Source organism: Pagrus major, chromosome 22 (assembly GCF_040436345.1).
Source record: "Pagrus major chromosome 22, Pma_NU_1.0".
In the NCBI taxonomy this organism is placed as follows: domain Eukaryota; kingdom Metazoa; phylum Chordata; class Actinopteri; order Spariformes; family Sparidae; genus Pagrus; species Pagrus major.
In genome coordinates this window covers 30456048-30470668 of record NC_133236.1, presented here as the reverse complement: position 1 = coordinate 30470668, position 14621 = coordinate 30456048, and the positions used below count along the sequence as shown (strand labels likewise).

Below are 14621 nucleotides of genomic sequence, written 5' to 3'. Positions count from 1 at the left end.
GTTTCACCTTTCATCCAAGAGGCTTCTTCGGTTCTAACTAACTGGAGGAGCTGCAGGCTTTTAAAATCTGTGTGGGAGTGTCCTTACAGATTTGTGAAGGACACCTTCACGTGGGTTGCTAGGGCTAGGTGAGCCATGGTGTGAATGGTTGTTAAGCTTTCTGGGGAGGGAACTCAGTGTAGTTTCTTGTTGATTAGAATGTCAGGGTTTTCTGATTGGTGGGGATGGATCCATTTAAATATATATTGAAGTTGGTTTGCCAGGGAATAATGATACAAATTTAGTGCTGTAAGTCCTCCTTGTGTTTTTGGTTTTTGTAGAGTTGTTAATTTGATTCTTGGTATTTTGTTTTTCCAATAGAATTTGGTGAATATTGAGTCTGCAGATTTGAACCAGGGAAGGGTGGGTTCAGTAGGGATCACTGTGAAAAGGTAATTTAGTTGCTATTCTGCCCATGATGGAGAGTGGAAGGTTCATCCAACGAAGGAGGTTATCAATAATTGTTTTGAGAAGTGGGCTGGAGTTGAGACTGAACAACTCTGACACACTCGGGGAGATATTAATGCCCAGATATGTGATGTGACTTGTGCATAAAGGGCCAGGTGATGTGTGGGCTGCTACATCCCAGCTGTTACTATGCAGTGGAAGGCTATTCAGGAGGATTTATGCCAGTTTATAGAGTAATTATAGATGTTGGAGTATGTTTCAATGAGTTAAGTAGTTTCTTATAGTGATGAGTGAGGGTTTTGAAGGAAGAGCAATATGTCATGCGCATAAAGACATATTGTATGATGTGTGTTTTTGATGTCTGGATTCCTTTGATGTGGGTGTTCTGACAAATGACTGCAGCTATTGGTTTGATGAAAATGGTGAAGAGGAAGGGAGACAGTGGGCATCCTTGCCTAGTCCCCCCTGTGCAGCGTGAAGCTTTGTGATGTAAGTCTGTTGGTGATTACAGTGGCTGAAGGTGCAGTGTATAGAATTTTAATCCAGTTGATAAATAATTCCCCAAAGCCAAATTTTTGCATTGTGTGAATGACAAATGACCAGTTTACTCTGTGGAAGGCTTTTTCTGCATCTAGTGAGACAATGATGGTTGCTGTTTGTTGTAGAGACGTATAGTCTATTAAATTAAACAGGCTGTGTGTTACTGGATGAATGTCTACCTTGGATAAAGCTGGTTTGGTCACGGTGGATTATGGATTAAATCATTTTTTCTATTCTGTGAGCGAGTGTTTTACTGATGATTTTGATGTCCACATTGATTAGAGAAATTGGGGAGTAACTAGATGGTAGTATTGGATCTTTGTTGGGTTTTAGAAGCAGTAAGATTGTGGCTGTGTTCATGTTTGCTGGCATTCTTGAATTTTGTTTGATTTCAGTTAAAAGTCTGTTGAATAGTGGAGCTAAAATCGACCAGAAGTGTTGGTCCTGGTGCTGTGTTGTTGGGGATGAGCTGGAGGGCAGTGTAAAGTTTGGTCGCTGTTATTGGTGAGTCAATAAAGTCAATTTATTCCTTACTGAGTGGTGGTAAATGAATGCTGTTAAGAAATGAGTGGATTTCCTCTCAACTTGAGTTGTTTTCTAAAGAATATAAGTTAGCATAAAAATCTCTAAAAATTGTATTTATTTCCTTCGGTGAATGTGTTGACTTCTCTACTGAGTCCTTAATGAAGGAAATTTTCCTTCTCCTTTTCCTTATTTCTTTTGATTTGCTAAGTATTTACCATATTTGTTATTATGGTGGAATTGTTCTTGCCAGAGTCTGTGTATCAGCAATTGATTTTTCTTATTTATGATTTCATTCATTTGGAATTTGTACTTTCCTAAATCGCTCTGGGTTTCCTCTGTTGGGTCTTAAAACTACTTTTCCTTCTCATAAAAATAGTTGGTGATGACTTTGGGGAATCTTTATTTCTAGAAAGGATACCCACTCCTTTTTAATGAGGCTGTCAACATCTGGATCTTTGTGGAGGCTGATTGTAATCCGTGTGAACCTTAGGGGAGTGATCACAGTGATTGCAGCTTTCTTAAAGGAATAGTTCACTCTAGAACGAAATTCAGTCATTATGGACTCACCCTCATGCTGATGAGAAGTCAGGTGTAGTTTCTTATTCCTCAAAGTGCAGCTGGAGACCCGCGGGGTTCCCTCCTGCAGCAAAAATCCATATAACGGGCGTAAATGGTGTCCGAGACGAAAAGGTCCATAAAACTACACAAAAACTTTGAAATATTCCTCCATACTGCTCGTCCGCTGCAATCCAAGTGTCCTGAAGTGGCGACATCCAGAGTTTACTGGAAACGACGTCATTTAGTACATTTTTCTAGCCTAAACAGTCACTATGCTGTATCTGCCTGGAGGCACGCGAGTCTCCCTCACAGCCGTTTCTACTACGGAAGCTGCGCCAGACAAGATCAACAAAACTCGCAATAGATACACACCGGTATTTACTTCCCGCTGGGAGCGACCGAGTGACACACAAATACAAGAGGGATCTGCTGCACTAGTGATTTGAAACTTTGAAACTCAAAGCTGGATGTAAATACCGGTGTGTATCTTGTCTATAGCATAGTGACTGTTTAGGCTGTAAAAATGTACTAAATGACGTCGTTTCCAGTAAACTCTGGATGTCGCCACTTCAGGACACTTGGATTGCAGCGGACGAGCAGTATGGAGGAATATTACAATGTTTTTGTGTAGTTTTATGGACCTTTTCGTCTCGGACACCATTTAGGCCCGTTATATGGATTATTCCTGCCGGAGGGAACCCCGCGGGTCTCCAGCTGCACTTTGAGGAATAAGAAACTACACCGGACTTCTCATCAGCATGAGGGTGAGTCCATAATGACTGAATTTCGTTCTAGAGTGAACTATTCCTTTAAGAACCGCTCATCCAAACTACTTCACACACTGACTGCGTAGGGTTATCATACCTTAACATTAAAACTCAAATTACTAATAAGTCGTTAAGGATGACCAAGTCTGAGGGTGACGTCTCCTTGAAACTTTTTAATATTCATAGAAAAATTAAAAATTAAAGATGTTTTATTACTCCTTGTTTATTTCAGATATTTTTTAAATATGATTTTGCATACTATTGGCTGAAGTATCACATTCAGTGGTTTTACTTCATAAGTAGATGTTTGTACTGTATTGACGTAAAGGATTTCTTTGTCTGATACCTACTGAGCCTGTTTTTCATTTGAAAGTTACAGATTGTGATTGATTTGGTTTGTTACACATCAGATGATGTCATTATGTTTTCGCTGGAAAAAAATAATAATCTTAGTTCCTGAGCTCAGTAGTTCTATATATTACTAAATACTGACAATATTTTGTGAGCATTGAAAGATATTTGTGTGGAGTCATTTGTATAAATCATGAAATACATGTGTGAATCCTTCTGTGTGCTTTCATTCATATTGAGACGCTGTGGTGCGTTCAAGAACAAAAATATTACAACAGAGAACTGGAATACAACACACAGGATAAGTATATAGGAGCGTAATGAAGTATACAAGAGTGTAATGAAGTATACAAGAGTGTAATGAAGTATACAAGAGTGTAATGAAGTATACAAGAGTTTATTGAAGTATACAGGAGTCTATTGAAGTATACAAGAGTTTATTGAAGTATACAGGAGTCTATTGAAGTATGCACGAGTGTAATGAAGTATACAAGAGTGTAATGAAGTATACAAGAGTGTAATGAAGTATACAAGAGTTTATTGAAGTATACAGGAGTCTATTGAAGTATACAAGAGTCTATTGAAGTATACACAAGTGTAATGAAGTATACAAGAGTGTAATGAAGTATACAGGAGTGTAATGAAGTATACAGGAGTCTGTTGAAGTATACAGGAGTGGAATGAAGTATACACAAGTCTAATGAAGTGTAATTTAAAGGAGGACTGTCTGTCTGTCTGTCTGTCACTTGTCATGTTTCTGGGGTGAGGGGAAGGGGAGGAGATGCTCCCTGTAAGGCTGGGGGAGGACCAGGGGTTGTTTGTTGCCACCTCGGTCATGCCAGCAGACATCCAGCAGGGGGTAGACTTTCCCCTGGACCTCCAGTCTGAAGCTGAAGATAAAGCCCAGCTCGTCAGGACTGTCGGAGTTATAGAAGGTCAGATTTCTGCCTTCGTAGTCCAGGAAGAGTCCCACCCTGCGGGGAGGACACACCACCGGCAGGACAACCCTGGGTGACGTGAAGGCTTCATAAACTCCGTCCTTCAGGCCGATCAACCACACTCCACTCTCTGGATTCTTCACCAGCTTGGCCTTACGATTGGTTGTTCCTTTGATCAACCCGAGACGCCATTTAGGTTTGTGACCCACCTCCACCTGGATGGTAAACATCAGAAACACAACAGCTGTAAGTTTAAATACATGATATAAAAACAAAATTAACTAATGTTAAATTTAATAATTATTATATTTATATAATGGTTCCCTACAGATGAGCAATGTCTACCTCCCAGTAATGTTTTCCGGAGGAGAAACCACGGTTGGCGAGGACGCAGTAACTGTAACTGAACCTCTCTGGATTATCAGGAAGCCTCCGCAGCAGAGCCCCACAGGACACAACTGTGTCCCCACGACGGAGTTCCAACATCGGGTGAGCAGACTGAGGATCCAGCTTCAATGGCTGTGGAGCTGGAGGAACCAAAGGGACAGATGGGTGAACAGACAGACAGGTGAGCAGACAAACAAGTGAGCAGACAGACAGGTGAGCAGACAGACAAGTGAGCAGACAGACAGGTGAGCAGACAGACAGGTGAGCAGACAGACAGGTGAGCAGACAAACAAGTGAGCAGACAGACAGGTGAGCAGACAGACAGGTGAGCAGACAGACAAGTGAGCAGACAGACAGGTGAGCAGACAAACAAGTGAGCAGACAGACAGGTGAGCAGACAGACAGGTGAGCAGACACACAGGTGAGCAGACAGACAGGTACCTGGCAGGACTTTTCTCTGTAATCGTTTCCAGACGGTCAGTTTGATGTCGTTGTGGTTGAAACCTGGTTTAAAGTTCAGAGAGATGAAGATTCTCTCCTCTTTCTGCTGGAGCTCCTGAACCTCCCTGAACCTGAGGAGGAGGAGGAGGAGGAGGAGGAGAGAGAGGAGAGGAGAGAGAGGAGGATGAGAGAGGAGGGGGAAGAGGAGGAGGAGGAGGAGGAGAGAGAGGAAGAGGAGAGAGGACAGAGAGGAGGAGGAGAGAGAGGTGGAGGAGAGAGGAGGGGGAAGAGGAGGAGGAGGAGGAGGAGAGAGAGGAAGAGGAGAGAGGACAGAGAGGAGGAGGAGAGAGAGGTGGAGGAGAGAGGAGGAGGAGAGAGGAGGAGGAGAGAGGAGGAAGAGGAGAGAGAGGAGAGCTGAGGTGAAAATGTTGTTCGCTGAATGTTTAATTATTAATTGACTTAATTGATGACAATGTAGACATGTCTGTTACCTTGGAGCAATTGATCCGTATTTCTGTGAACAGAAGGAGAAAAGACAGTTTTGATCAATAATTTATCAGGGAAATTGATCAGAGGGACACCTATTTACAGACTTACATGATGAAGACTAATGTGATACAGACTAACGTGATGAAGACGAACATGAAAAAGACTCACTTGATGAAGACTGACGTGATGAAGACTAATGTGATACAGACTAACGTGATGAAGACGAACATGAAAAAGACTCACTTGATGAAGACTAACGTGATGAAGACTAATGTGATACAGACTAACGTGATGAAGACTAACGTGATAAAGACGAACATGATGAAGACTAATGTGATGAAGACTGACATGATGAAGACTAATGTGATACAGACTAACGTGATGGAGACTAATGTGATGAAGACTAACGTGATGAAGACTAACGTGATGAAGACTAACGTGATGAAGACTAATGTGATGAAGACTGACATGATGAAGACTAACATGATGAAGACTAACGTGATGAAGACTGACATGATGAAGACTAACGTGATGAAGACTAACGTGATGAAGACTAACGTGATAAAGACGAACATGATGAAGACTAATGTGATGAAGACTGACATGATGAAGACTAACGTGATGAAGACTGACATGATGAAGACTAACGTGATGAAGACTAACGTGATGGAGACTAATGTGATGAAGACTAACGTGATAAAGACGAACATGATGAAGACTAATGTGATGAAGACTGACATGATGAAGACTAATGTGATACAGACTAACGTGATGGAGACTAATGTGATGAAGACTAACGTGATGAAGACTAACGTGATGAAGACTAACGTGATGAAGACTAATGTGATGAAGACTGACATGATGAAGACTAACATGATGAAGACTAATGTGATGAAGACTAACGTGATGAAGACTAACGTGATGAAGACTAACGTGATAAAGACGAACATGATGAAGACTAATGTGATGAAGACTGACATGATGAAGACTAACGTGATGAAGACTGACATGATGAAGACTAACGTGATGAAGACTAACGTGATGAAGACTAACGTGATGAAGACTAATGTGATGAAGACTGACATGATGAAGACTAACATGATGAAGACTAACGTGATGAAGACTGACATGATGAAGACTAACGTGATGAAGACTAACGTGATGAAGACTAATGTGATGAAGACTGACATGAAAAAGACTCACTTGATGAAGACTAACATGATGAAGACTAACAGTATCATGATGAAGAGTAACAGTACCATGATGAAGACCAACATGATGAAGACTCAAGATGGAGACTAACGTGATGATGACTAACACAATGAAGACTAACATGATGAAGAGGAACAGTACCATGATGAAGCCCAGGTGTCCCTCATTGCTCAGGTCCTGCAGGGTGTTCTGGGCTTCTTGCAGCCGGTTCAGGTTTTGGTTTAACTGATCTGTCTGGTTCTGGAGGGATGAGATGAGGACGGCAGCTGATGTCTCCACCTGCTGCATGAAGCCCGCCTCCTCCACTTCCAGGCAGCGCCGTAGTTCACCAAACTCCTTCCTCACCACCCACTTCAGTACGTCAGACTCGTTCTGATTGGACAGTCACAAGTTCATTTTTAATGCAGGTGTTGATATAAATCTTCTCGGATACTCAATTGTCTCACACATTTATCACCATCTGCAGGTGAACAGACAGACAGCCAGACATATAGGTCTTCATCGTGTGATCAGTTAGAAAGAACAATATAATAAGATCAATATCATTAACTTAAGTCATCAAAGTTGAATCTCAGTTAAAATGCATTAGAGAAACTGTATCTGAACCTAAGGACAGGTTAAAGACTCGCCGGTCTGAACCTGAGGACAGGTTAAAGACTCTCCCGGTCTGAACCTAAGGACAGGTTAAAGATTCGCCGGTCTGAACCTGAGGAACCTAAGTTTTTTATCAGTGACATATTTTTAGAGAACATTTACTTTTCGCTTATAGGGACATGGGGCAGGAACAAGAAATAAGACTCAATAGTGACACGACGGCCGCTGTGGCCGTTAGGGTAACTGCAGCCGACAGCCGAGCCTCGCGGGAGCGCGCATGAACTCTTCACAGCAGTGCAGCTGAAGCCTTCTCCCCTACACACACGAAGCAGCCTGGAAGCTGCTCGCTGTGTGTAACGACACACAAGCGCGGCAATTTACCGTTATGGTTGATGCAGTCTGAAAGGCACAGGCAAAAGCAAAGACGGCATATTGGGGGACAGAAATATCGTCTGATACGGGATTGCTGTGTGTAAGCGGCTAATGTTACTACACAGACACAAACAAACCAGCCAGCTGCTAACGTCACCTCCCGGATAACAGGTTGGGCTTTCGGTCCCGTATATAAAAGGACACATTTCTAACTATTTGGTTTCAGACTAAAGGACCGTGGAAAATGTGCAGTCTGTAACTATTCAGTGTTACACAGCAGTGGACTAAGTTACATGTTTGCAGCTAATGCTACTTTGCACGTTAGGTCACTGCGAGTCCTCGGTGATCTCATATGATTTTCAAATCAAGCTCTAAACATGACCTGTGATGTTTTCTTACCTGGTTACTAGGAAATGAGCCATGTTGACTCACGACATGCTGCTGATAAAACCTTTGTTTTCTTCTTAGTATGACTTTTTAGTGGACTTTGTGTGGTGGTGGGTCGTTTGCTGGCCGTAGCAGAATCCATTACTACCCAAACACTAGTTTGAGTCCACCGCGCTTGTCTTCTTCCCGTATCCGAGGACGCGCATTCAGCGTCATCTGACGTCACGTCCGCAGGACTGTGCGGGAAATTCGGACCATGAATTGCAGTACATTATGCAGCACACAGCCTGTTCAAGGCAATGGAGAGATACGTGGGTGAGCTCATTCTTTTTGGTTTTGAACGCTTCATCACCCATTAGCATTAAAAAACTTAAAATGCATGTTTATTTTTTCACAAATCCTGCCCCATGTCCCTTTAAAGCTATAGTTGGTAATCCTGTTCAGAAACACTTTTTGTTATACTGGGTGAAATGGTCCTTCCATCCTGAGAGTAGTCAATACATAATGTGTTCAGAAAAAGGAATGAAAAAAAGGCGGCTGCAGGCCTGTAAAAACTCTGACCAATCCCTGCCTCTCGGTCCAAGTGGAAAGAACCAATCAGATGCCTTCATATCTCGTCCTGCCCACGCCCCCCTCTGTCCCTCCCTCCTCCCTGCGTGCACTCATCACGTGTCACCGTTGCCGGAAATATTCAGCACACTCCAGACCGAGTTAGCAGGAGAGAACAATGGCAGAGAAAATGCAGCCAGGAGTAGCACTGCCAGCGTTACTTGTAACGGCTCGCCCCGCTAAACGGGCTAAGAAAAGAAAGCCGGAGGCAGAAATGGCTGCAACGAAGAAGGCTTTGGATAAAACCAGAGGGAAAACCAGAGTCAACATCGGTTCAGCTTTTGAACGGTGGCGACAACTGAGGGATTGAAGGGCCTAAGAAGTGATGCAGAGGTTGCTGTCCTGCTGTTGGACAGGAAATTATTTGTTTTGCTTAGGGGGGGATTTGTTATTTTCATGAAATATGTAACGTTAGCCAACTTAGCTACTTTTGTAGCTCATATTAGCCCAATGCTAACATTAGCTTCTCTGTCGGTGTAAGCCAGTAACGTTACAGGTCGTCGGTACATATTCTGCTTATCTCACTTATAGGATCTGTGCTTCCTGCACGGAGCATTGAGCGTTTGCACTCGAATATTAGAATTACTGTATGTATATTTAAGATCCAGCAGATTTGGTCACATCTTCAGAAGACCTATAATAAATTCATTATTGATCCAAACTTCATAAATGTTTTTGTGACAAAGTTGTTTGTGTTCCACTCATTCCATCACAGAAACACGAGAGCTGTAGAAATCACTGGAACTGAAGACTGACACGATGTACATGTTCTTTACAAGTGGATGTAACTTTTGACCACGACTGTAGCCTGCAGCGGTCGCTGTGAGGGAAACATGCAGTAATAATCATTTCTGATTACAGCAACAGATTGTCAGCGTTGTGTTCTGTGTTCTGGTCATTTTGTTGTGTTTGTGTATTTGATGTTTTTGTGTGATGTTTGAAGACAAAGTTTTCTTGGTTCAGACTGGTGTTTGTGAAGAAGAGTGTGCAGTTATACCTTGGTGTTTAGAGTTTTGGGATATGGAGCATAATTTCAAGAAATGTGTCTCAACAATCGAGAAAAACTGCGAAGCCTCAGCTCTTGTTCCATCTTAGTGATGTTTAAATGTGCTTAAAAGTGTCACATGGATTTATCAAGCACTCACTCACTGTGACCAGTCAATCAATTAAAAATCTAATTTATTAAAATTAAAAACTGCTGTTTTTTTCTCTTCTCATTCTCCCACATGTGAACCACTGAGTGCAACACTGGATGTTCTCCAGCTCTGAGCATGAGGAGGTTTGTTTATGGTTCCTCCAGTCGTGACAGAGAAACAAATTGTGTCCATACATAGATAGGGTAACACCCTGCCTTTCTGAAATCCTGCTGTTCCGAAAATAGACTTCCATTCTTCGTAATGGCGGCGTTTCACATTTTTTCTAAAGACCCCGCTATTCCGAAAAGGCTATTGGGGAACCCCTGACCCCAACCCTAACCCTAACCCTATTGGGAAGTAATTGGAACTTGAAAGTCGGATTCGGAACAGCAGTGTTTCGGAGTGGGGGTGTTTCGGAATGGAGGGGTTTCACAATGGAGGTGTTTCGGAATGGAAGGCCGTCCCCATAGATAACTTTATCATCAAACGATTGATTGTGGATGAACTTATTATTGATAAACAAACATTGAATGTCGACATCACCCACAGTGATCCTGGATTTGTTGTACGCCATCTTACAGATCTGATCTTCCAGTTTACGTTTCTGATGCTGGAACTCCGTCATCAAACAGGAAATGTCCTCCTGAGAGACAGACAGGTAAATCAAATAAATTAGTGCTGAAGAATCATATCATTAAAAGCAGAATAATAAATAATCAATCAATACTGTCAAACTTTATTCTTAAATGTTTATTTTTTATTTCCTACCACCACTTTTCAACATTAAAGAGCAGTGGTTCTCCTCTGGTTCCATCCAGACAACCTGACAAAGAGACCAGACCCAGAGACCAGGGCCACAGATGAGGCCTGGAACAGAGACCGGGACCACAGCCGAGGTCTGGAACAGAGACCGGGACCACAGCTGAGGCCTGGAACAGAGACCGGGACCACAGCTGAGGCCTGGAACAGAGACCGGGACCACAGCCAAGAACTGGAACAGAGACTGGGACCACAGCCGAGGTCTGGAACAGAGACCGGGACCACAGCTGTGGCCTGGAACAGAGACCAGGACCACAGTTGAGGACTGAAGCAAAGACTAGGACAACAGCTGAGAACCTGAGCAGAGTCAGGACCACAGCTGGTCCACATCAGTCTAGCTGTTGATCTTATCTCCATCTGACCCTCATGGTGAGCCAGACTCTGAGAGGGTCTGTGGCAGTGACTCAGCCCCACCTGAGGGGAAAGATCCACTGGTTTCCAGTAGAGTACCATGACCTCAAACTCTCACCCTGCAAGTAAACTGCCCCAGTGCTCACCAGAGGTCCAGTCTGATGAGACAAGACAACCACCTTAGGTCACCATACCGACTCTCTTCATACCTCGACTTCCGTTCAATAAAACCACACCCTGAGAACAGAGACTCAGCTCTTGCTGAAGTTAAACAAGGACTGAAGGCCTCATAGTAATGACACTAGTACCCATACTGCTAAACTACCCCCCACAAAATCCCCACGGACATAAACTCTCTGCACAAAACACATGTAGACTGGACAGACAAACTCCCATAACTCCTCCAGGATCCCTGCAAGAGTAAAATACTGGTCAACTGATCCAGGACCAGGACAGAATCCAGAATCCATCAATCAGCAACAGTCTCCTTTCAGCAGCCTGACAGAAAATGTCCCTGGTTTGCCAGTCCACAGGTTCTGTTCTCGCTCTCCACGAGACACTGAAGAGTGAACCAACACAGTCCAACAATGCCCAGAGCTTTCAGCATCTCAGGGTGGACCTCATCCACACCAGATATCACTGCAGAGTGTTTTAACTAGCTCAGCATCTTCCACCAGCAAAGTGGACATGGCTTCCTCCCTCATCTTCCAGTTCTGCCTTCTCCACAGAGGACATGTCAGTCTGGTTCAGGAGTTCCTCAAAGTGTTCCCTCTACTGTCCAACATAATCCCCAGTCCTTGTCAGCAGTCCTGCGGCTCTCTCTTGAATCAGCTGATGGTTTGTCAGAGATAGACTGAAAGTCCTTTTCCATGACCTTCCCAGACTCAACCATACCAGAGTATTTGCTTCTGACCACAGACTCAGCATTTCATCTGAAATCCTAAACCTGTATGCTGCCCCAGGAGTCAACCAAACCTGCAAGAAATCCCTCCTTAGTTTGACGGCATCCGTTGTCACTGATATTCCTCATCAGGTTCTTTGGTTGCCACCCCAACAGGAACCAATGACCTTCTGACCAAAACTGGTCAGGGTTAGGGTGAATGGAGGATGTGAACACAGTCCACTCAGACTCTACGTCTCTTCAGATGTTGTTCAGCTGCTGCTCTCTTTATCTGATAGTTCACAACATTCAACAGCAAAGGTGATCCTCAATCTTTGGCCTCAGGTGTTACCACCGCCTCAGATACCACAGACACCTAATGCATCATTGCTTGTTATGGCCAATCAATGACCAGCACAGAAACCCTATAACAAAGCACCATTCATGTTCAGATCAGGTTCCTCAGGTCCCTCTATCATGAAATGGACTGCACTTAAAAATTTTTTAGATTGACAGGTTTTTAGGTTGTGTCTGACTGGGTCTCATAGGTTAAACACCTCTCCGGCATCACAGATTGAGCTCTTGCTATATTTCTGGAAACAGAGTAAACTGATCCCACAGCAATAAAGATGTTTGGACAAACAGCTGCAACTTTCTTCAGCTGACCGCTTGTAGGTTGGGCCCAAAATGGCACCCAAGGTCAATAGGAAGTACACACTATATACCAGAGGGCAGAGGACAGGTGAATAAAGCAAGGTGTATTGGTTTCAATGATTGTATCGTTGAAGCTCACACTTGTCTGCACCTCCCCCTGTCCAAGAAACTATTTATGACAACAATGTAACCTTATTGTGGTTAACTGCAAACATGAAGGTGATATTTGGTTTGTGTGAAACATTAAACTGTTAATCTGACATTTAGCTGCTTATCTACACAAAGTCAACAACACCGAGCTGTTCCAGGTTTAACTTTAACCGTCAGCCAGTGAAAAGTCTGTTGTCAGGCAAGAGATCAAAAGTTTACACTCAACACAACAACATCAAATTCATGATAAATGATCATGAGAATATTGTTTGTACATAAATGATCATTTCTTATATAAGGCTGTAGACAGAGCTCACAGGTGTGATTTACTACCTTCATGTGGCTGTTAACGGAGCTCACAGGTGTGATTTACTACCTTCATGTGGCTGTAGACGGAGCTCACAGGTGTGATTTTGTGTCCTCTGTGATCACCGATGCTTCCACAGAGGCCACAGATCACCATTCGCTCATCCTCGCAGTAAAGGCTGAGCGGGTTGTGATGCTGAGGGCACAACTCCGGCTGAGCTCCACCTGAAACACTCACTTCCTGTCAGAATGAAGAAAATGGTGTGATGATAACATATTTGTTAAGTTTGATGTTTTATTTACATTAGATTAAGGTTTTTTCTACATGCTTTAGATCTGTATTTACGAGCTGTTTGACAGGTGAACTGATCTCAGCTGTTTTTACCTGCAGAACCTCAATGATTCGAGCCAAACTGACGTTGGGAGGAGGACTGTCTCCATCTACAGAGCAGCGACACACAGGACACTGCAGCTGACCAAGCAGGTCCATCGTCATGGAGCGCACACAACACCTGGACAGGTGAGGACAGGTGAGGACATGTGGAGTACTGGCAGGTGAAATCAGGACAGGTGAAGACAGGTGAGGACAAGACACATGAGGAAAAGACAGGTGAGAACAGGTAGGGTTAGGACAGGTGAGTCCTAGCCATCTATCATACTTGCAGTAGGAGTGTCCACACTGTAACATCAGTGGTTCAGTGAAGACGTCCAGACAGACAGGACATCTGAGCTGCTCCTCAAGACTCTGACGACGCTCCATGTCCTGACTGATCCCTGACACTGGGAGCAGGACCGCCAGCACCAGCACCACAGGGACCAGTAAAATCCAACAAAACAAATACCCTTCAAAATAAACAAACAAAATAACAAAAAACAGAACAAATAAAACAAAAACACAAACTTCGAGATCAGGCCAAATCAGCACCAGAACAAACTGGACTTTAGTGAAAGTGTCAGAGTTAAAATGAGTCCAGCTGAGTTCACTGATATTAGTTTGTGTTTCTGATTCTATTTATAGACTGAGGGTTTGTTTGTTTTGTCTTTGATATGGTTGGATGGACAAACAGACTGGGCGGGTCTAGAAGCTGAGGCGAGGTCGTTTATGTTTTAACATTTTGTGAAATGATCTGAAGAGTCACCAAAATATTTTAAAATTATTTTATAATTATTTGCCAGTAGAGGTAACAGTAACAGTATTAGTAGTAACAGTTTTAGTAAATGGACTTGCATTTCTACAGCGCTTTTCACTCAAAGGCTGCCATCTGCTCATCAGGAGCAATTTGGGGTTCTGTATCTGGCTCAAGGATACTTCAATATGTAACCGGGGGAGCCGGGGATTCGAGTCAGCTACCTTCCGATTTCTAGACAACCCGCTCTACCTCCTGAGCTACAGCCGCCCTGTAAGTATACTTGTTGTTGTTAATATTTTCTAACTGGGTCAGTTTGAACAGCAGTGTTTGTGTTCCTGAAAGTTTCTGATAAACTGAAACCTGAAAGTCACCTTCCCCTCAGAAACAACATGTCTCCACGGTAACAGAGACTTGCACAGGTGCTCTATTAACACAGGCCCCCCCACCAACACATGGGACAAAGTTTTTAAGTAGTTTTGATTCTCACGATAACGTCTAATATTTTAGTGGCCAAAACAAATGTATATTTGTTTTTACTTTCTTGTTTCATTGCATGTAGTGCAGAGATCAGGGGTTAA

At 43.2% G+C, this 14621-nt stretch overlaps 1 protein-coding gene across 2 annotated transcripts; it reads right to left on the bottom strand.

Annotated features, from left to right (window-relative positions):
* Nucleotides 1-3569: 3569 nt before the first annotated feature.
* On the bottom strand, nucleotides 3570-13876 carry LOC141018063 (E3 ubiquitin-protein ligase TRIM50-like). Of its 2 annotated transcripts, none has more exons than XM_073492929.1 (9): nucleotides 13573-13876; nucleotides 13299-13461; nucleotides 12984-13154; nucleotides 10301-10396; nucleotides 6797-7027; nucleotides 5446-5468; nucleotides 4955-5085; nucleotides 4472-4653; nucleotides 3570-4341 (listed from the first exon to the last, which is right to left on the bottom strand). In XM_073492929.1, exons 1-9 carry the CDS (start codon nucleotides 13671-13673, stop codon nucleotides 3931-3933), a joined length of 1509 nt encoding a protein of 502 aa, XP_073349030.1. In that variant the 5' UTR covers nucleotides 13674-13876; the 3' UTR covers nucleotides 3570-3930. The 2 variants fall into 2 exon arrangements, with proteins under 2 accessions (XP_073349030.1, XP_073349031.1); XM_073492930.1 differs by having other exon boundaries at nucleotides 13299-13425.
* Nucleotides 13877-14621: the final 745 nt, after the last annotated feature.